Here is a 24,477-nt window from a genome sequence, read left to right as displayed (position 1 = left end):
ATACAAATATTGAAAAATTACATTCCATTAAGATTAGTAGCAACCAAATTCTGAAAATATTACTTCAACAGGAAACAGAAATCACAATTCTGTAACGGAACACCGTATTAAAAAGCCAAAAATAATTCAAATTTGATCACAATTTGACTAATATGGATCCTGAACACAGGACAAGCAGTAAGTTATCTCTGTAGAAGAAAAAAATTCTATTCAATTAAAAACCAATCACATCTCGGAAAACTGAAATTTAGAGGTTCAGGGGTGGCATAATATAATAGAAAAAAATACTGAAGTAGAAGTCAAAAAGCCTGGGTTACCAACCCAGTTCGACAACTTACTAGTTGTTGGGCAAGCTCCATCATGCCGATACTGCATGGAAATTTCTGTTGGGAGGGAGGAGAAAGGAAATCAGCAAAGAAGTTGCCAGTGACTCAAGGATAGAAAAAGAAACAGGCCAGAAAAATAGGGAAACATTCACTTAAAAGACTGGCTGAAAAGGGCAAACAGAATGGTAGGCAAAGAATTACAAACTAGTACCTAGGATGTGATGGGTAGAGGGATCAAACAGGATGGAATTCTCACAAATCTTTAAATGGGAATGTGTGTGTGTGTGTGTGTGTGTGTGTGTGTGTGTGTGTGTGTGTGGTGTGTTCAAAGAGTGAGGAAAAGACATAAGGGCTTAACAAATAAATATGCGAGACAAGTGTCTAATGAAAAATGGATCCGTAGTAAGAGGGAGCATAGTTAGCAACATGATAAACTAATGTATTTATTTCATTAGATGAGAACAATTTATCAAAAATATCTGAATTCTGGTCAATTAAATTACTGTTCAAGTATAAAACTTATTTAGTTTATATCTGAGCAGAGATCTATGACTTATATAACAGTATAAAACTTGTTAAGCTACACTCCGCTTACTTTCTTGTACCTTTCATTTTTGATGAGGCTAATGAATGAATAAGCCTTTACTCTTACTCTTTTGCTCCACCCAAATGAAGAAAACAAGCAGAGGATGACATGAAGAAATAAAACACTGCTAAAAGCAAAAGCTGCTGAGAAAATGAAAAATAAATCTCTATATGACATTACAAAGGAAAAGATAACCAATAAAACCAGAACTAGTCTGTGAATCAGAGGACCTGGCCAGCAAATCCTGGAAAGAACAGGCATTCCTTTGTGGCTAACACTGTTGGTCCAATTTTTCTTGAAAGAAGAATATTTGGAAATACTCTGGATACTACTTAACCAAAAACATGACTTTAGGAAACCATATGCACAACAGAGTCTTCGAGGCAACCATAACTCACACATCTACCCCATATGCATATCTCAGAAGTTGAGTCCGATCACGGGCCCACTCCATATGACTTGAAGTAAGAAAGACAAAAGCAAGGCAGAGCAAGCCAGCACTCACTTTTAATCATTTTAATTATTTTTAAAAAACATTACATTAGATACTGTTGAAGAATCAAACCTTGAAACCAGTTTAATATAAGTCCTTTCCAGATGACATTCAAAACTGAGACGTGGTGGGAGAATCTGCCACCCTTAATGGCTATTAACAAATACAAGTGATATTTTAAAAAGGGAGTGAGGGCTACTGAAGAGACTGACATGGTACATTACAGAGAAACGGTAACTGTTTGGAATGGTGCCAAAAAAAAAATCAAAGGACACTCATAGTAACAGAAGGATTTTCTCAATAGGGAAAAAATTGGAATATGGCTATTCTGCCTTTTTATCTGGTACTTTTGTAGAAAGACATCTATGGTATAGGGCCAGCAAATTTTTAAATCATCAAAAACAACAAAAATCAGAGGATCTTCCGAGGAAGCAAATTGCAAGATATATTCTGGTCTTGGCAGCACCCAATATCCTATATGATAGGATATTTCATTTATGACCCAATATTTATATAATATTTATATAAAATCACGAACCTGAGTAAGTTGGGTTTAGAGTATGGTGAATAACTGTATCTATCCTTGGTTGACAATACTGTATTAGTTACTCTTGTGAGCTTATTAGATCCTTATATCTTTATGATTCCCTGATTTCTTAACAGAATCAGTCAATTCCTAATTAAAATATTTTACCAAGGAAAGATGTCTCAATTTCATTTTATTAACCTAAGCAGATATGACATAAATAAAGATACATTTTATAAGAACCTGTTCATAGTCACATGAGCTCAAGTTAAACTTCATTATTAACCTTTCTATTTCAGTAGAAGCCAGAACAAACTTCTCTTGAAGTGACCTATTTATATTAATAATTCATCACCATGAAATCTTTAAGACTTATAACTAAATACTTAGGGTCAGAATCAAACAACTACCTTCCCAGAATCGCCTTTTATAGCATTTATCACCACTAAAGAATTCCATCACTGAAACAGATTTCAAGTATATTAGCATTATATTAAAGAATTAGAGGCTAATAAGATTTTAAAAAACAGGGAAACTTCAAAAGGACATATTACACTCAAAGAAAATAAGTTAATGCTAACTATCATTTAAGGAATACCAGATTTTTCTCAGAGAAAATAACAAGATATTGATTTTTATGAAGAAAAAAAATCTTCATCAACTTTCACTTTAGTAAAACATAAAATCTTATAATGTGGGGTTGAGATAAATAGGAAAAAGGAAAAGGACAAATACAACATGTCAACTCTTCCAAATGCTGTACTAATTTTCAATGTTTCAGAAGTCCTACTTGTTTAAGATCTCAAAAGAATACATAGGAAAGAATTCAATTAAAAGCTTAACACGGGGCAGCCCGGGGGCTCAGTGGTTTAGCGCCGCCTTTGGCCCAGGGTGTGATCCTGGAGACCCGGGATTGAGTCCCACATCGAGCTCCCTGCATGGAACCTGCTTCTCCCTCTGCCTGTGTCTCTGCCTCTCTCCTCTCTCTGTGTCTCATGAATAAATAAAAAAATCTTAAAAAAAAAAAAAAAGCTTAACATAATTTATACACCGAAATTTATAATTTTTAGTAGCCACTTAAAACAACACACTGATTTCCCATTTTGTACAAGTCACTGTAACAGTATATCATTTACCGGGATGTACTTCAACCTATTACAGTAAAAATCTTAAAATCCAAACCCTTGATCAGACAAGGGTTTATAGACTTTTCTGGGTTTCTATTGTGACAGGATCTGAGATTCCTAGGGTATCTTCTACATACATGCTATTATAATTTGAATATGTCATGACAGAATCTTGATTACTGTAAGTTGATGCTTCTAACAATTTTAAGGCAATCACATCATAAGGACCTGATTTTATCTGTACTGTATATCCTAGTTGTGGTAAAACTGGAGAAATTACAACAACAGTAATAGTAATTGTCCTGCCTATTTCACAAGGTTGTTTATAGGAACAAGTAAGATAGTCATTAAGAGTTCTTTAGAAACTGTTAGGAGCTCTCAAATATAAGATATTACCATTACTGCAAGCTGATGGAAGTAACATGTTTTTTTCCATTGATGAAATTCTTTTAATACTAAGTTGCCAGAATCAAGTACAGGATGCTTATTCAAAGACAAGTTGCCTGTAAGTCTGATATCTTCAGCCTGACATTCAACTTTCTATAAACCCACTGCCCTACTTAATCAACATTATCTTCAATTATCCTGTATATCAGATTTCCCTACTAGTTTTATCCCTCAACTATAACCTTACTTTCTTTTCTGATAATATTGTTGGCCTTTTTCTGCCTACTCCAAAGTATAATTCAAATTCCAACTTCTCCATGATCTTTTCCAACTTAATTGACACATCTTTAACTGCTCTGTAATACTACATAAAAAGTTTCACAAATAATTTCACTTGCAATCTGGCTGTAAACATTTGGAAGTCAAGTATAAAAATCACACAGGATATTATGAACTACATGATATGCTCTCAGTGATTACTAAAATATTCATTTGTTTTAGAAAAAAGATGTTTGGCATTTATTATATACAAAGCACTGTGCTGGCAGTGAGGAGACAATGATGAACATGACACACACACACAGCCCCTAGCCCCATGAAGCTAGAATTATATAGTATAGTACATTAGTTGTAGTCTAACATCATAGCCAACAAGTGCTTACAAAGGTCACCTTCATCTTACTAAATTAACCAACCTGTTATGAAAGCAAACAATCTTTGGAAAAGGGCATCATGCAAAGACAATTCTTGATGGCAGTACCTAGCATACATTTTTTCATCCTACTTATTTATGTGGGAAGAAAGTTTCCTGGTTTTATGACTAAAATCAGTTGAAATAAAACAGCATTTTCATACTAATAGGAGATACTACTGTTGCAAGTGAAATTATTGGTTCACATTTTCTCACTGATCCCATTGCTTAAAGTATGACTGACATACAGTGTGGTTGTAGACCTTCATCTGCAAACACCCCTTGAATTTTATAATTGAAGGTCTCTGGAATCAAAGAAAATGCATTGTTCCACCACTTAGAGCAGTGAGAATTCTATCTCTGTTTCTTCATCTGTACAATGAGTAATAAATATCCAATGCTTTTCAAGTGCTTAAGACAGTTGTAGTACTTACTATGTTTCAACAGCAGTTAGCAATTCCTAACTAATGAGTAAGAAGGCATAATTCCTAAAAACCCATGGCATTTAGCCAGTTTCTTCTAAGTAAGAATAGATTTTTTAGTACTAAGTTTATCAATAAGGGTATGCTCTGATCTAGTCATAAAACTTTTATTAAGATGTATAAAATTAAAGAATGTATTATCTCAAATAGTTTTTTAAGTAACTAATCTTATGCATAATTATGGCTTTAACAAAATATAAGATTTTCAGTTATTTTTAAACCTACTTTTAAGGGAAAAAAAGCCTAGGAAGTCTAAATTGAAGTCATTTACTTCCACAAAATAATAATATTATGACTTTTTCTCTAAATTTCTTTAGCTAGGGATCCCTGGGTGGATCAGCAGTTTAGCACCTGCCTTCTGCTCAGGGCATGATACTGGAGTCCCAGGGTGGAGTCCTGCACCGGGCTGTGTCTCTGCATGGAGCCTGTGTCTCTGCCTCTCTCTCTCTCTGTCTCTCTCTCTGTCTCTCATGAATGGGTGAATAAAATATTTAAAAATTAATTAATTAATTGATTTCTTTAGCTAATGAGTAGGTACAAGGGATACAAATTCATGCTTTTCTTCCATAGATGTACCACAAAAACTGCCCTCTGAAAGTAATAATTGTGAAAAGAACACTATTTCCCATGCTTAAAATCTCCCTAAATCTGTAACAGGCAGGAAAAATCTTTCCACAGATGTAAATCAAAATTTTAATTCCATTAATTTGAGGATGTGTATTTCAAATAGCAACCAAATAGAATTTCTGAAATTCAGTAATTTTCAGACTATGCTTCTATGTGTAGGAAATCAGTGAGAAACTCTTCACAAAAGCAAATTCAGGCTTCATTTTCTCAGTAAGTTATCTGATTACTGTGTCTCTTGCTAAAAATGAATATGAACTCAATTTTTTCTGAGTAAATTTGTCTAAATTTAGTTTTTGTGACTAGTGGCTAGGGCTAGTTGCTAAGTCCTTCTGGCCTAAAAGAAAACAGATGAATATACATAAAATGTATATCCAAGTGTACAATGTGTTTTACGTTTTTTTAAGTGGATTCATTTCTCATTACAGTTTGTATTACTCTCCCTCTAAAACAATGGTTGTGATTTTGCACACAGTTTTTGTCACCCCCAACAGTTTTTGTCACCACCATTGTGGAGTGAAAGGGAATTTTGGGTGCTTCTGGCATCTAGTGAATAGAGGCTGGAAATCTTGATAAATGTCCTACAATGCACAGGACAGGATTGCACAACAAGTAACTATCCCAACCAAAATGTCAATAGTGCCAAGACTGAGAAATCATGGTCTAGTCTAAACTCATCCCTTAACACTTTTAATAAAAGAATCTTGTCACAGTTTCCACTCATTTCTCAAAAACAAGCAAATAAACAACTTATCAACAGGTCCAACATGGCACTGAAGCTAGCTAGAAAAAAAAAAAAAAAAAGACAGAGAAAGAAATCCCTGGCTGTGATCTTAGGCAGCTTATTTTACCTAAGGCTCAAGTTTTATCAGCTGTAAAAAGGGGGAATAAATAGCCCTTACTTTATAAAACTGGTGTGGGGATTAAACAGGATAATAAATATAAAGCATTAACAGACCCTGGCATAAATGATAGCTATGGTTAATAATTTTCACATCTGACCTTTACATATGCTCTTTTCTCCCTTGGAATAATATTGATGTTTACCTCCTGAAATTAATGTCTGCATAACTATAAAAACACCCAAAAGTCTGTATTTATAAAATACACATGAACATTCTTCATTTAAATTGTGTTTATTTGCATACCATTTCCTACCTATCCTCTCCACAATCTAGCAGAACTGATAAAATCTGTAATAGTTTATTTTAGCCAAAATCTCATCATTTCTACAATCAGGAAATCTAAAATCAAAATGGGTGAAGTTTACAACACTTATTTAAAATCATTTATCTCAAATTCAAGATCAATTTAAAGGACAAATGTTGACATTCAGCCAATATCTAAACTGTAGTTTTTGTCTAAAAACATGCAACTTCAAAAGTTTAAGAATTGACAATATTCATAATATAAAGTATGGGTTAAAGAAGCATCCCAATGATGTGAATAACAACACATATAAATTCATCCCTACTATAATAAAGATAATGGTAAAAAACTGTTAAACAAACATACTTGAAAATGAAACGAATATAAATCATTCAGGTATCTTCTGAAATAAAATATGACTGTTAAGTCCATATATTTAAATCATTTTATCACTGACTGAAAACTATTCCAGATGAAGTAATTCAAGTAGAATTTGTGTGAGGAAGTATTAAGAAAACGTTGACTAATTAAACTTTAGAGAATGAAAGCTCAAAAAACAAGCACCAATCAAAAACAAAGTGCAAAGCTATGCAAAACTCACACCTCAATTGTGATTTCTGAGTTGGGTTTAAAATCCTGTATGGGCAAATCAAAAATAAAAATGGAAAATTAATTCCAGGTATTTCATAAGAAATGAATGACCAATAAACCACTTAGCCTATATTTAGTTAAATGATCAGATTACTGCCAAACATCTTGTCCAAATACCGAATCATCTTTCTGAGATCTTAACACATTTCTTCCATTGAGACAAGGAAATGTCATTTAGCAACTCAACATTATCAACATAACAATAGTTTAAAATGAATTTCCCTTTTAGGGTAAAGGAAGGGTGGTGGTGGTGAGAATAAGTAAGAAAAAATGGGCAAATCCCTACCTGAACCAACTGGAGATGAGCCAACACTAAGACTTTGTAAACTTCCATTCCTGAGCAATGTAGGAGATTTCTGAAGACTAGAGCTTGTTACACTTCCTGCAGCTGATGCTACAGATGATGTTGGTGAAGCAGAAGAAACTGAGAGATGAGAAACATTCTCTTGATTTTTGTTTCCTTTAGGTCTACCAGGCCCATGCTTACTTTGTTTATTTCCTTTTCTTTTCTTTTCCTTTACAGTTTCTTCTTCTATGCCAGAAGTTTGAGCCCGCTTATATCCTGCTGTTGGAAGGCTGGAATTACCCAAATCTCCAGGTGAATTTTCAAAGCTTTTAGGCTGTGAAATAACAGCTGAGGTCGAAGGGAGACCCATTATGGAACTAAAACTATTTACCCCCCCTTCCTGGCTTCCAGACTCTCCTTTATGTACATCTTTGGTTGATGATGACTGTTGGGAGTGAGTATAACTGTCATTACGCAGATCTGAGTCTGTAAAGCTCAAGAAATCCTGGGGAGACTGTACTGAACTTCCCGAAGATGATTTTACACTGCCTGGAGTTCCTGAAAAACTGCCTGTAGTAAAATAAAAAAAAGGGAGGGGGGGTAGGAAAAGAAAAGAATTGGATGCAAAAGTTCCCACGAGCAGTAGAAATGATACAATCATCAAAAAGAGATGGAGAAAAAAAAACTAACTATAAAACTTAGGACATCACTATGTAACAGAATTTTTAAAAGGTTATTATTGAAATCAAGTTGATCTATAAAATTATCTTTAAAAAATATTTGTCATTTCACAGCTATTAAACTGCATATTAACTCTTGAGCTGTCAGCTATTAGTTCTACAATGACCAAGAGGTCAGATGTGCTTTATTTAACCTACCTTTACTATGGCAACATTCCTCAGTGTTCCCCAAAATACCTGTGTATGCTTGAGGAAGGACTGAGGAACAGCAAAGTCTCAGAGAGTTTAACAAGATTACTACTGTATTCTAAATAGCTGGGAGAACTTCCTCTTTTTCAATTACTGAAGATTTGATTTAAATGTTCCCAACACACACCCAGAACCAAAAGATGTTGCTTAGGTTTTAAGTTCTGAGTTTTAACTTCAAGATAATGTTAATGAATATGACTTACTCAGTTAAATCTATCCTACCAAAACATGGATTTAATAAAATAATAATGTATACATGGAACCTAATCTATATACCTAACATTCTCCTATGGAGCTGCATAAAGAAACCAGCCACTAACATTCTTCTATTGCTTTTATGAAAGTAAAATCATAGGAGAGGCACTTCATAATCTCATTCACAACTGCTTATTGTCTCCTCACCTTTAAAGAACATTAGTAGCCCACTATGTCATTATGAGATTTAAAGGTTGTTATCTACTTGGTAGAAAAATAAGATGGCTGGGACGAAACAACAATAGATTGGTCCACCATCCCAATTCACCAAACCGTCTCTTCATGCTCGCCAAATGAAGTGACAAGTGTTTAGACTCAGTTTTGACCACACATCTATTATGTTTCATAAAACTCAAACTGTATCATATTTTAAATAATATATTTAAAAACCAAAGCTCAAAATAAAGTGTTTCATCGGAATGGAAGGGAAATTCCAAGCTAAGGGTTAAATTTTACTGCAGAGCACATTCAAAAGTAACCACACATAAATCCACCTAAATATTCACAACAGTAGTTTTTCCTCACACACAAGAAAGAATTTTTTTTTAATTAAAGTCTCAAGGTTTTGAATTTTAAATTTTAAGCTTTTCTGAAATGGCTAATTATGCAAGAACATTTAATAGGTCTAAAATTTAACTCTTTGAAGAGAATATCCGTTTTATTCATTTACAAAATTATTTGTACCTATATGAGCATTTTCAAGTTATGTCTATATAGAAAAACATACATATTAAGAACCCATTTACGTTACATCAATCATTTAAGGATAACTGTAATTTGCCACTTAATTAGCAACTATAAAGAAGTTCTTTATTATCCATTCTAATCTGTCACCATCTGTCTTTTTTCCACACATTTTTGTTTTTACAGCTGGTGTTAAAAGCTCTCTACAGTGTAGCAAATACTTTCAAACATTTAGTATATGCAATACTTTAAACATACATTTTCTAAAATTCACATACTGCCTGCAATGAAAAAAATAAAATCAAGCATCTTAAACATCCTACCTTTAAATTTCAACTTTTAAAACTTTTTTAGAGTATTATCTCAGATATGAAAACATAACACATTCTATACCATGTCTCAACAGAGGCAGGAAAAGACAGTTCAATGTTGTGAATGTCAAAAATGAGGGATTTCTTTTCTAAACATATTAGTACTTCAAAGATTAAAAACTGAAAAATGCAATTTTAACAGTGGAAAATAAGATCTTGATTATAGAAAGAGATGACTGAATTCTGCTAATATTCAAAATGCAAATAAAGTTACATTAAAAATAATTACGGTTTTACTATTAATTTTCCACAGTGGCATAAAAATAACAAATATAAGGTAGATTTATTAAAATAAAACAGCGAATTTGGTTGGCATTTTATTTCTTATTACTTGCCTAATTCTTTTTATAAAAATAAGAAAGTCTAGGACTTAAAAATCTTGAAGCCCAAAATAACCTAGTTTAAAATACACAAATAAACTTTTTAGTAAGAGATTAGCAGCCGACAAAATCTCTCTACATATTCAAATTTTTATTATCAGCAAAAGCTTAAAGGAAAAAAAAAAACAATTTATCCCCCTCATTTATTCCTAGGGGGGCAAAAAAAAATGGGTAAGGAGGCATTTATCGTATACTTTACTAATATATTTATATCCAAGAGTCTTTAACATTTACATTTCTCAAAATACTCGTGTTCAAGTTAAAAAGACAAAGTAAAAACCTAGAACACAGGGCTAATAGATTATAAATTCGCTGAATTATTCTATTCTCCATAAAATAGGGTTGCCAAAAAAAAAAAAAAAAAAATAGGGTTGCCATATAAAATCAGCATACCCAGTTAATGTAACTTTAAATTTTAGTTAAACAATAGATTATTTTTTCAGTATAAATATGTCCCATGTATTTATTTGGAAAATACTTATAGTGAAAAACAATTTGTTGTTAAACTGAAATTCAAAATTAAATGGTCATCATGAGTAGCCTTACAAAAGATATGTAAGCTTATCACAATCCTACTTTAAACTTCAAGCTTTATAATCAATGTATTAATAATCAACAACTATTATTTACTGAGAACTATTTATATTCCCTACAAATTACCTACTACTTGTTTACTTACTAAGAATATATGCATTAACTGTTTTAGTGTTTAATTAGGAAAGGTAAATAATTTATTAAAAAGAAAGACTGTTCTATAAAGCAGAAAGGAAACTCCAGCTTTTATTGTTTTTTCTCCCCAAACTTAAACTTTATTCCACATCTATTTAAACATTAAAATTACAGTTCAGCTTTGGAGACACATGTCATAACATAAAAGGTCCCAGAAACATTTTAACAAGGAACACTAATCTTTAGGTAATCTTACTACAGCAACTAATCATAAAATAATCTCCAATGATCCATTAGTTATGAACAAGAAATAAATTCTTTTTACAAAACTTAACTGCTATTCATCATTGCAAGAACAATTATTTTAACTAAAACATCATAATTAATACCTTGCTGGAAAGGACTAGCTGCTGACACAGTGGTTCCTGGGTTTCTTCCACCAGGCTTTCTTCCCCTTTGACCTGAGCTGTGAGCTGAAGACTTCTTCCCTTTGCCCTCTGACCCTCTAGCCTCTGAAACATCTTTTCCACTAGTTGTGTGCGCAGAGACTTCTTGGAAGTTTGCATTTGTAAATCGAGCTGCAGTATCTTCCAAGCGCTTCAATGATCCAGATATAGAGTTGCTGCTAGTGCTCGTATAAGTCTAACATTTTCATTGAGAAAGGAAGTTGAAAAAGAATTGATTAGATTTTGCTATGGGGGGGAAGCATATTAATAAGTAATTACTAGACTTGTAAAATAAACATATGAATGTTTCAGTTACAAAAGTAAGTGAGCCCACCTCAGAAAATCATGTAAAACCAATTATTTGAGTCTACTGCAAAGGCTTTTAAATTGCAGCAATTAGTAAAAGTGCTTATTAGTCATAGTTACTCAGCAACACACAGTAAGTAGTGTTGAAGGAACTTATTTCTCAAGCAACATCAACTTCACCAAGAAAAAACTACATCCTAGTCATGAAATTAAAATCAGCTTTAATGTTCAGCACAAAGGCAACAATGAGGGAGAAGTAAGATGCTACAAATTCATTAGAGGACTATATCCATGAGATTGTAAGCACAGGTCAGAGAGCAAGAATTTTAAAAATTAAGGTGAATGCTGCCTTTACAAAACAGCAAGATTAAACCCTTTAAAACAGAAATCATTTCTTCCAAGTTAATACTTGGAAAAAAGTTATGCTTTACAGTTAAGATTTTTAAAAATTAGAAGTATAATTATGCCCTAAAATGGATTCTCAGTCATCCTCCTGATCTAGATATGTTAGGGGAAAATGCAAAATAAAGATGCTTAATTAGTTTCCAATTTTTAATAATCATTTTAAGAGGAGGTATATGCAAACAATGATAAATTAAATAACTGTGAAAATGTGTTCTAAGAGATGTACATTAACATGCTTTAGGGTGCCTGGATGGTTCAGTCGGTTAAGTGTCTACCTTTAGCTCAGGTCATGGTTTCAGGGTCCTGGAATCAAGCCCTGCATCTGGCTCCCTGCTCAGTGGGGAGCCTGCTTCTCCCCCTCCCTCTGCCACTTCCTCTGCATGTACACTCTCTCTCTCAAATAAATAAAATCTTAAAAAAAAAATCAACGTTTCAAAATAAAAGATTTATAAGAAGGTCTATTGAGTGTGGGATTTTTGTTGCCACTGTTTTAGTTCACTAAATGCCTGAAAGACAAACAGACTTAAATTTCTGTTGAATAAATACATGAATATTTTTCTGATACATCTATCTAAAATCTCTCATGTAATACAAATAAAACTGACATTTCCCACACAAAACCATCACAAACCATCAGATAAATGTGAAAAATGAGAGAGAAAAAAAAAAGAAAAATGAGAAAGAAACAGTAAAATCAGGTTTCAAAATGGCTGGAATTTTTAGAAAAATCAATGTTCAAAATGAGGAATCAAAGAAGACTCCAAATGTTTTGAAAACCAAGTATTAGTTACTATTATTTTTCTGCTACTTGCCCCCGCATACAATCTTTCCCAATACTCTATCCATTATTTCACTGCTGAACCGATTTTAACCATCAAATACAAAAGACATTATCTCATAAAAAACAAATTACTACTTTAATAAGTCAGAATCCACAAAAGGAAACAAAGTTCTCAAAGTAAGTTTTAGGAGAAAACCAATCATGTTTAAGTTGATTAAACTTTGTAGATTACTTCAGAAACATGAACCTTTTCCATGCTGGCCAGGGTCACTTTGGAAACCACACCACTTCATTTTTCAAATATTTTTTTCGAAGAACTCGAGTTGATCCTGAGATTCTCCATCTCACTCACATACAAGACTCGAGAAGTCTGAAAGTAATCTGGGGTGCCTAGGGGCACAGTTAATTAAACACCCAACTCTTGGTTTCACCTTGGGTCATGATCTCAGTGTCTTGAGTTCAAGCCCTGTGTTGGGCTCCATGCTCAGCTGGGAACTTGCTGGAGATTCTCTCTCCCTTTCCCTGTTTCTCCCATGTGCACGCACACATGCGCGCGCACACACACACCCACACACACGCTCTCTCTCTCTCTCTAAGATAAATAAATCTTATAAATAAATAAATAAATAAATAAATAAATAAATAAATAAATAAATAAAGTCAATCTAAGAAGAACACAGTGAAGTTCTTCATTCAGGTACTTTGTCCACTTATCAAATAAGCAAAGAAGAAAAAACTAGGTGGAAAACCAAACAGAAATATACTATCCATTTCCACATACCAATCTAAATTAGGGTTGGTCAATTTTCCCATTCACTTAATAGAATGTCCTTGCTTATTACCCTTAAGTATAAATATGTTCATAAATCCAATAAAAATATGGCATATGGAAGAAAAAGTATTATAAGAAAGCAATGAATGACAGTTAAGCAAATTTCAGTGACAAAAGTCATATTAAATAAGACCATAGCATTTTCTTTTTAAAAAAACTTAGACATCTTCTAAGCAGCAAAAGATATCAGAGATTTCTTATTAAGAAAAAAAAAAATAAAACTCTAGCTGAAGATTCTAACAGTTCTCTTAAAATATTACACCTAACAAGGGAAAAATGTCTATATGGTTTTACTAAAAGAGAGACCTCCAACCTTTACTCCACTGCTAAGTTAATTTAAGAGTATCTGTTCCAGGGCAGCCTGGGTGGCTAAGCGGTTTACCGCCCCCTTCGGCCTAGGGTGTGATCCTGGAGACCCAGAATCGAGTCCCATGTTGGGCTCCCTGAATGGAGCCTGCTTCTCCCTCTGCCTGTGTTCTCTGCCTCTCTCTCTCTCTCTTCTGTGTCTTTCATAAATAAATAAATTCTTTAAAAAAAAAATCAAGAGGTAGAAAAGCTGAGACACAATGAGTAACCTAATGCCACAGATCTGCTCTTTCCTCAGTTTAACAACCTAAATAACTCTCATAGTATGAACATCTCACTGCTCTGACAGCAATTCTAGTGCTTAAAAATACACATTTTCCATGTAAATTATCCCAAAAAATACAAACTAGTTACTTCATTTGGTATTTGACTGAATACAGTCTTTTTTTCACCCTTTTCCACTGGAGATAAAACTGCATATTCCACCATATTGAGAATCTCTAAGGAAATGTATATATATTTTGGCTTATATTTATTTACACGCAACTTAATGAATCTCTTAAAATAAATATTCATGTATGATTTTTGTTTTGAGACTAGCTACAATTATTAGTCTCAGATAAGATGCAATGCCAATATACCTATTGAGTAACATTCACTGGAGAAAAAACTACATTCAATTAAAAAAAAAAAATCAGACTCAGAATTTAACAATGACTCTATGATAGGCTAACCAAAGAAAGAGATGTTTTCAAAAGTATGACTGCCTTATTCTACAAAGCTCTGTAATCCACATTCAGGAGAAAGAGGCAGAGAGAAGAGAAATAACTAAGAGTGTCTTCCACCAGCATGATGAAATATAATAATGCTGGCTAAAATATGTTTTTAATTATGTAATATTCAAGTGTCTCATAAAAGCCACAAATTTTTTACTCAGTCAACTCTCAAAACTGAAGCACAGACGGAATGAAGTCTTTAAAAGGGAGTTTGAGCTGGATCAGTTAGCTGTGGGACAATGTTCAGCAGCTTAATTTACATGTTATTTTCCGAAGGACAGAAAAGATATATAAGAAATTTTAAAATTACAAAATTTGATGAAAACTATAAACCTACCAATCAACTAACCTCAAGCATAAGAAACATGAAGAAAAATCCATGACTATACATCACAATCAACTGCTTATCATCAAAAACCAGTAATAAAGAAAAAATGATATACTGATAGCAGCCAGGGAGCTAAAAGAAAAAAAAAAGGAAAAAAGGATGCCTTATGTGCTAAGAAACAAAGATAAAAATGAAAGATTTCTCATGGAAACAATCCATGTTGGAAAACAAGAAGACAATGAAAAACAAACCATTAATCTAGAATTCTATACCGAGCTAAAATATCTTATAAAGCAAAGGCAAAATATAGTTGACCTGTAAACAATACCAGGCTTAACTGTATGGCTCCATTTATACATGGCTTTTTTTCAATAAATACAGAAGAGCACTGTAATTGTATTTTCTTTTTGACTGTCTTAATACCATTTTTTCCAGCTTATTGTATTGTAAGAACACAGAATATAAAAATACACATAACACGCAGAATATGTTTTTTAAAGACATTTTATTTTATTATATTTTTTATTTTTTTTAATTTTTATTTTTGATAGTCAGAGAGAGAGAGAGAGAGAGAGAGAGAGGCAGAGACACAGGCAGAGGGAGAAGCAGGCTCCATATGCACCAGGAGCCCGACGTGGGATTCGATCCCGGGTCTCCAGGATCGCGCCCTGGGCCAAAGGCAGGCGCCAAACCGCTGCGCCACCCAGGGATCCCAGAATATGTGTTAATTCACTGTTTATGTTATCAGTAAAACTTCTCGGTCAACAGAAGTTGTTGGGGAGTCAAAAGTTATATGCAGATTTTTCTACTGTGCAGTGGTCCTAACCCCTACATTCCTCAAAGGTCAACTGTAATTGCTGTTCAGATAAAAGAGCTAAAAGTACTAACCACCAGCAAATCGCAAATCAATGCTACTATAAATGCTAAAGGTTGTCTTTTAGCAGAAGGAAAACAACAAAGGAAATGTAGATCTAGACAAAGTAATTTGAAACACTAGAAACAGTAATTACATGGGTAAATATGAAGGACTTTTATAATTAATCTCTTTATGAGATAATTGATGACTTAGACCAAATTAGTAACAACTGTGAGGTTTAAAAAATATGTAAAAATTTAATTATGACAAAAATAGCACAAAACCCAAAAAGGTGGAATTGCAAGTATGTAAACTGCATACATATTGTTATACAATATGGAAAATGGCATAAGATAAAAATAAGCATATAAAGACCTTCAACAGTATAAATCAGCTTGACCTAATGACATTTACAGAATAACTCCATATAATAGGTGCAGAGTGAACACACATTCTTTTCAGAAGCACATAGATAATTAAACAAGATAATCTTTGTTCTGTGTCTTTTTTTAATCTCAAAAAACTTAAAAGAAACTATATAACACAAAGATATTAAATTAAAAATCAGTAACTTGAAGACATATGAAAAGTCCCCAAATGTTTCAAAAGTAAATAATACATTTCTAAGTAACCCATGGATCAGAGAAATCAAAAGGAAACTACAAGGTATTTGTTCAATTAAATAAAAATGAAAATACAATGTATCAAAATTCAGAAGTGGAGCTTAGAGCAAAGTTTGAAGTATTAAATGTCTATGTTAACACTTTAAGGACTCTGGTCCAGCATATAAAAACCTTAGCAGAGAAGAGATGAAGGGAAGGGTGGGGGGAGGGGTAAGAACGGGATGGGGAAAGAGATGCAACATTAGTATCAAGAATAACTGAATTTCCCAAATTAGTGTCAGATACCATACCACAGATAGAGAAGATGCAAGAAGCTCTGAGAATACTAAATAAGACAAATGTCAAAAACCTAAACAAAACAAAACAAAAAACCCAACCCAGATATACCTAGGCAGATCATAGTCAAACTATACAAAATGAAAAATATAAGAAAAAAATCCTGACAGAGGCTAGAAGGAAAAAAGCCTTGCCCATGAAGTAGCAAAGATAAGAATTATATCTGACTTCGCCTAAGAAATAATGCAAGCAAGAAAAAAGTGATGTGAAATATTTAAAGTTTTGAGAGGATAAAAAAGAACTAGCATTCTGTACACACTAAAATTACCCTTCAAAAGTAAAAAACAAACACTTTCTCAGTTAAATAAAAATTGAGGGAATTTGATGCCAGTAGGCCGCCTACATTGCAAGAAATGTGAAAAGAAGTTCCTCAGAGAGATGGAAATGACAGAGGTCAGAAACATGGATTTATACTAAGTATCAGAGAATGAATCAATAAAGGTAAAATAAAAACTCTGATTTTTTTCTTTTACTTCCTTAATCTAACAATGTTCAAAATAATGATAGCAACAATATATTTGATTATTATCTAGTCTTATGCATATATACTTTTATGTATGCTTCTGTAATGATGTTTGTTTGTTTTTTTAATTTTATTTATTAATGAGATGTGGGACTCGATCCTAGGTCCCTAGGATCAGGTCCTGGGCCGCAAGTGGTGCTAAACCGCTAAGCCACCCGGGCTGCCCTGTATGCTTCTGTAATGAAATGAACAACCACACTGACAGAAAAGATGGGAGGGGAGAATTAGGAATATTTTGTCATTGTATGGTACTTGTAATGTGGGATAATATTTGAAAGTGAGCTTGGATTAGCTATAAATATGTACTGCACACAGTAGGGCAACTATGGAAAAAAGTATAATTGATATGTTAAGAAATGAGAGAAAACAGAATCATAAAAAAAAAAAAAAAAACAAAAACAAAAAACCCTCAATTAAAACCCTAGAGGGAGCCTCACTTCTCCCCTTCCACCCACCGCTAGGCACCCTGGAAGCTGTACTTGCTTTGCTGCTTTCCTTCTCCCACAATACCTTGTACTCTTCCCTTTCCAACCAAGGCCCAGCAGAATGGTCCCTGCAAAAGAGGGTGGCAAGACGAAGGGCCATCCTTTCAGCAACAAGGTAGTGACCAGAAAACACACCATCAACACTCATAAGCACATCCGAAAGTGAGTTTCAAGAAATGTATCCCTCATGCACTCAAAGTGATCCTGAAATTTGCCATGAAGGGGATGTGAACTCCACATGTGCCCGCGGACATCAGGATCAACGAACCCGTCTGGGCCAAAGGAGTAAGGAATGTTCCATACTGAATTTGTGTGCAGTTGTCCAGAAAATGGTAATGAGGATGAAGATTCACCAAACAAGTTCTATACACTAATTACCTACATACCAGTTACCACTTTCAAAAATCTACGGATAGTTAATGTGGGAAGGCGCACCTGGCTGGCAGTCGGTTGAGCATCTGAATATCGGGTTCAGCTCAGATCATGATCTCAGGGTCATGGGATTGAGCCCCATGTCAGGCCCCGTGCTCAATGCAGAGTCTGCATGAGTTTCTCTCTCCCTCTGCTCCACCTGGTGTGCACTAGTGCATATTCTCTCTCTCTCTCTCTCTCTCTCTCTCTCTCTCTCTCTCAAATAAATAAACAACAAATCTATTTTTAAAAATCGAGGGGAAAAAATAAAAAATAAAAAAATTGAGGGGAGCCTGGCTGACTCAGTCAGTAGGACATGTGACTCTTGCTCTCTGGGTTGGGAGTTCAAGCCCCACACTGGGTGTAGAGATTACTTAAAAATACAATCTTTTTAAAAAATTGAATCAATCATTAATAATCCCCCCAAACAGAAAACACCAGGCCCAGATGGGTTCACTGGTAAATTCTACCACACATTTAAGGAAGAAATCATACCAATTTTTCTACAATCTTGTTCAGAGGATATAAGCTGAGGAAATACTTCCTAATTCATGCCAGGAGGCCAATATTACTCTAATACCAAAACAGACAAAGAGATTATAGGAAAGAAAAGAGCAGAACAACATCTCTCAAGGAATAGATGAAAACATCTATAGATTATTAGAAAATCATATCCAACAATTTATAAGAAGAATTATATACCAAAACCAAGTGGGATTTATCCCAGGACTGCAAGGCTAGATCAACATTCAAAAACCAATTAACGTAATCAATCACATCCACAGGTAAAGAAGAAAAATTGTATGTCATATGAATAGTTGCAAAAGAAAGCATTTGGGGCACCTGCATAACTCATTTGGTTCAGTGCCCAACTCTTGCTTTCAGCTTAGGTCATGATTTCAGGGTCCTGAGACTGAGCTCTACATTGGGTGGTTCTGCACTCAGCATGTAGTCTCCTTGGGGTTCTCTCTCCTTCTCCTTCTGCCCTTCCTCCCACTTGCACACATTCTCTCTAAATTAATTAATTAAATCCTTTTTTAAAAAAAAAGAAAAAGCATTTGAAAAAGTATAATATCCACTCAAAAACTCTCAGCAAACTAGGAATAAAAGGAACTTCCTCAACTTGGTAATGAACATGTACAAAAAACTTAAAAGAGTTAACATCATGCTTATTAATGGTGAGAAACTCCTCTCTTACCACTGCATTTCAACATCATACTGAAAAGCCCTAGTTTATATAAAAAGACAAGAAATTAAAATAAAATATACACTGATTAGGAGGGAAGAATTGTCTACATAGAAAATCCAAAATTACTGACCAAAGACCTCTTGGAAATAATAAGTGATTATGTAAAAACTGAAGAATAAAATATTATCATAAAAAAGAAAAATTGAGGCATCTCAGTGGTTCAGTCAGTTAAGTGTCCATCTCTTGACTTCAGCTCAGTTCATGATCTCGGTTCTGAGATCAAGCCCCATGTCACGCTGGTCATGGAACCTGCTTAAGAATCCCTTTCTTGGGGCAGCCTTCGGGGGGCTCTGTGGTTTAGCACCGCCTTCGGCCCAGGGCATGATCCTGGAGACCCAGGATGGAGTCCCATGTCAGACTCCCTGCATGGAGCCTGCTTCTCCCTCTGCCTGTCTCTCTCTCTCTCTCTCTCTCTCTGTCTCTCATAAATAAATAAAATCTTTAAAAAAGAAAAAAAAAAATCCCTTTCTTGGGATGCCTGAGTGGCTCTGCTCAAAGAGTGATCCCAGGGTCCCTGGATCAAGTCCTGCATCAGGCTCCCCTCGAAGAGCCTGCTTCTTCTTCTGCCTATGTCTCTGCCTCTGTGTGTTTCTCATGAATAAAATCTTAAAAAAAAAAAAAAAAAAACTTTATTTCCCTCTCCCTCCCTATACCCCTCTGCCTTAAAAAGAAGAAAAGAAAAAAATTGCTTTCACATATACTAACAAGGAACAAGTGGAATTTTAAATTAAAAGCACAGTACCATTTACAATACCACTTCCAAAAATTAAGTACTTAAAGTTTAAATCTAACAGAATATGTATAAGGTCTGTATGAGAAAAAGAAGAACAAAAGTTCTATGAACAAAATCAAAGAACTAAATAAATGAAGAGATATCCCAACTTCATAGCAAAACTTAATATTGTCAAGATGTCAGTTCCTCCCAACTTGATCTGCAGATTCAATACAATTTTTAAAATTATTTATTTGAAAAAGAACGCACAAGTGGGAGGAAGGGCAGAGTAAGAGAGAGAACCCTGAAGCAGACTCTCTGCTGAGTGCGGAGCCTAGTGCATGGCTTGATCCAGGGACACTGAGATCATGACCAAAGTCGAAATTAAAGAGTTGACCATTCAACCAACTAAGCCACTCAGGCATCCCAAGATTCAATACAATTTCAATCAAAATTCCAGGAAATTATTTATGCATACTGAGAAACTGATTCTAAAGCATATATGAGGGCAGCCCGGGAGGCTTAGCAGTTTCATGCCGCCTTCAGCCCAGGGCCTGATCCTGAAGACCCGGGATCGAGTCCCTTTCAGGCTCCCTGCATGGAGCCTGCTTCTCCCTCTGCCTGTCTCTCTCTCTCTGTCTCTCTGTGTGTCTCTCATGAATAAATAAATAAAATCTTTAAAATAAAATAAAATAAAATAAAATAAAATAAAATAAAATAAAATAAAATAAAATAAAGCATATATGAAAAGGTAAAAGACAAAGAATAGCCATCACAATATTAAAGTTCAAAAATAAAAGTAAAGTATTGACATTATTCGATTTCAAACTTCCTTTAAAACTACAGTAATTAAAAAAAAACTACAGTAATTAAGATATAGTGCTGTTGAAATAATAGATAAACAAATCAATGGAACCAATAAGAAACATAAACAGACCCACATAAATATAATCAATTGATTTTTTTTTAAAGATTTACTTATTTATTTTGGAGAGAGAGAGAACAGCAGTGGAAGGGGTACAAGGAAAGAGAGAATCTTGAAGCATACTTTCCTAACACAGGGCACAGAGTCTAACACAGGGCTCAATCCCAGGTCCCTGAGATCATGACTTGAGCTTAAATCAAGAGTTGGCCACTTAACCAAACTGAGCCACCCAGGCACTCCAACTGATTTTTGACAAAGGTACAAAAGTAAAATGATGAAACTAAGATAGGCTTTTTAATAAAGAATGCCAGAATTGGATATCCACATACAAAAAAATGAATCTCGACATAGAATTTATTTATGGCCTTCATAAAAATTAACTCAAAATGGGTCACAGATCTAAGTGCAAAACACAAAACTATAAATCTCCCAGAGAATAATTTGAGAAAAATAGAGTGAACCTTGGGTTTGGCAATGACTTTCCAGATTTAACACCAAAAGCACAATTCATGAAAGAAAGAATTAGTAAGCTGAACTTAATTAAAATTACTTCTGCTCTGTCAAAGACAGAGTAAAGAAAATGAAAAGATAAAAAACAAGGTTCTTAGAAAATATTTGATAAAGACCTATCTGACCAATTTTGCACAAAAACTATGACAAATAATAAGATTTGTATAGAACCACAAAATACCCCAAACAGCCAAAGCAATCTTTAAAAAGAACAAAGCGGGAAGTATCACAATTCCAGATCTCAAGATATACTACAAAGCTGTTGTAATCAAAATGCTGTGGTACTGGTATAAAAACAGACACATACATCAACAGAACAGAACAGAGAACACAGAAATAAACCCATGCCTCCATGGTCAATTAATCTATGGAAAAGGAGGCAAGAATATAAAATGGGAAAAGACAGTCACTTCAATAAATGGTGCTAAAGGGGCACCTGGGTGGCTCAGTGGGTTAAGCATCTGCCTTTAGCTCAGGTCCTGGGATGGAGCCCCAGGGAAGTCTGTCTGTCCCTCTCCTTCCACCCCTCCCCCTGCTCATACACATTGTCTCTCACTCTCAAATAAATAAAATCTAAATAAGTAAATAAATAAGTAAATGGTGCTGAAACTGGATGGGTACAGGCAAAAGGATGAAACTGGACCACTTCCTTACACCGTACACAAAAATCAACTTAACACAGATTAAAAACCTAAATGTAAGACCTGAAACCAGAAAACTCTCAGAAGAAAAGATAGGCCATAGAAACATTTTTCAAGGTATGTCTCTTCAGGCAAGGGAAATAAAAGCAAAAATCAACTATTGGGGCTACATCAAAATAAAAAGCTTTTGCACAGCAAAGGGAATCGTCAACAAAAGGGTAACCTCTACTGAAATATATTTGACAAGTGGTTAATATACTAAATATATTAAGAAGTTATTCAACTCAATACCAAAACAAAGTGATCGAAAAAATGGACAGATGATCTGAAAAAGCATTTTTCCAAAGAAGACATACAGATGCCCAACATACACATGAAAAGATGACAAATGTCAACCAAAAACAATGAGGTACCACCTCACACATATCAGAATCACTAAAATCAAAAGGAGAAGAAGTAAGTGTTAGCAAAGATGTGGAGAAGAAGGAATCTTCATGCACTGCTGGTGGGAATATAAATTGTTACAACCCCAGTGGAAAGCAGTATGGAAGTTCCTCGAAAAATTAAAAATAGAATTCAGAAGACCACTAAGTAATGCTTTTATTTACATACAATAAAGTTTTCTATTCCTCAAAAAAATTAAAAATAGAAATACCACATGACCCAATAATTCCACTACTGGGTATATGGTACCCAAAGAAAACAAAAAATGCTAATTCAAAAAGATACATGTACATCTTAAACTTATACCAGCTTTACTTATGATAGCCAAGATATGGAAGCAACCAAGTGTCCACTGATACATGAATAAAGAAGATGGGGGTGGGTGTATGTATGTGTGTAGATAGGTAGATAGAAATGGAATAAGATGGAATACACAATGAAATATTATGCAGCCATATAAAAGGATGAACGCTTATTGTTTCCAACAACATGGATGAACCTACAGTATATTACACTAAGTGAAATAGGTCAGACAAAGACAAATACCATATGATTTCCTTATGTGTAAAATCTAAAAAGCAAATGAATAAAAAGCAAAAGGCAGAATCAGACCTCTAAATACAGAGAACAAACTTATGGTTGCCAAAGAGGAGGGGCAGGGGAAGATGAGCAAAATGGGTAAAGAGGAATGGGAAATACAGCCTTCCAATTACGGAAAGAATAAGTGATGGGAATTAAAAGATACAGCATAGAGAATATAGTCAATAGTATTATAAATAACGTTATATGGTAACAGATGGTAGCTACACTTGTAGTGAGCAGACCATGACATACAGAGTTGTTGAATCACTAGTTTGTACAGCTGAATCTTATGTAACATTGTGTCAGCAGTACTCTTAAAAAAAAAAAAAAAGACTTTAATATATAAAGAACTCTTAAGAGTCATGAACTGATTTTATTTTTTTTTTTTAATTTTTATTTATTTAGGATAGTCACAGAGAGAGAGAGAGAGAGAGAGAGAGAGAGGCAGAGACATAGGCAGAGGGAGAAACAGGCTCCATGTACCGGGAGCCCGACGTGGGATTCGATCCCGAGTCTCCAGGATCGCGCCCTGGGCCAAAGGCAGGCGCCAAACCGCTGTGCCACCCAGGGATCCCCATGAACTGATTTAAAAAAGGGCCAGAAACTTTGACACCTCACCAAAGGATATATACATATAGCAAGTAAGCACAAGAAAGGAAGCTCCACATCCTATGTCAGCAGTAGAATGAAAATTTAAACAATGTGGAGGACACCTGGGTGACTCAGCAGTTGAGCATCTGCCTTCGGCCCAGAGTGTGATCCTGAAGTCCCGGGATCGAGTCCCACATCAGGCTCCCTGCATGAAGCCTGCTTCTCCCTCTGCCTGTGTCTCTGCCTCTCTACCCCTTCCGTGTCTCTCATGAATAAATAAAATCTTTAAAAAGAAAGTAAGGAAGGAAAAAAAGGAAGGAAGGAAGGAAGGAAGGAAGGAAGGAAGGAAGGAAGGAAGGAAGAAAGAAAGAAAGAAAGAAAGAAAGAAAGAAAGAAAGAAAGAAAGAAAGAAGAAAGAAAGAAAGAAAGAAAGAAAGAAAGAAAGAAAGAAAGAAAGAAAAGAAAGAAAGAAGAAAAGAAAAGAAAAGAGAAGAAAAAAAAGAAAAGAAAGAAAAAGAAAATTTAAAAAATGAGATACTGCTACACACCTAGTAGGATATTGGATAGTAGGTAAATGGATAAATAAATTGTAGTATATCCAGTGAACGAAGTATTCTTCAGCCCTAGAAGAAATCAGTTATCAAGCCTTGAAAAGACACGGAAGAATCTTAAATGCATACTACTATTAAGTGAAAAAAGCCAGCCAGAAAAGGTTACATACTATATGATTCTAACTATATGACATTTTGAAAAAGGTAAAAGTGTAGACACGGTAAAAACATCAATGGCTGCT

The 24,477-nt window shown here is 34.4% G+C and overlaps 1 protein-coding gene across 12 annotated transcripts in view; it reads right to left on the bottom strand.

The window, feature by feature from the left end:
- The window catches only part of MLLT10 (MLLT10 histone lysine methyltransferase DOT1L cofactor), a 259,317-nt gene that overhangs the window by 63,464 nt on the left and 171,376 nt on the right, over positions 1-24,477 (bottom strand). For 8 of the 12 annotated variants that reach the window (XM_041765075.1, XM_041765081.1, XM_041765074.1 and 5 more), the window contains 3 exons: positions 11,006-11,258; positions 7,329-7,898; positions 339-383 (listed from right to left, as the gene is read on the bottom strand). In XM_041765075.1, the coding sequence (XP_041621009.1) occupies positions 339-383; positions 7,329-7,898; positions 11,006-11,258 (868 nt within the window). The remainder of the gene's footprint in view (positions 1-338; positions 384-7,328; positions 7,899-11,005; positions 11,259-24,477) is intronic. The other 4 variants (XM_041765084.1, XM_041765085.1, XM_041765080.1 and 1 more) reach the window with 3 other exon arrangements.

This window comes from Vulpes lagopus, chromosome 8 (assembly GCF_018345385.1).
Source record: "Vulpes lagopus strain Blue_001 chromosome 8, ASM1834538v1, whole genome shotgun sequence".
NCBI classification, from domain to species: domain Eukaryota; kingdom Metazoa; phylum Chordata; class Mammalia; order Carnivora; family Canidae; genus Vulpes; species Vulpes lagopus.
This window is presented reverse-complemented; position numbering and strand designations above follow the sequence as displayed.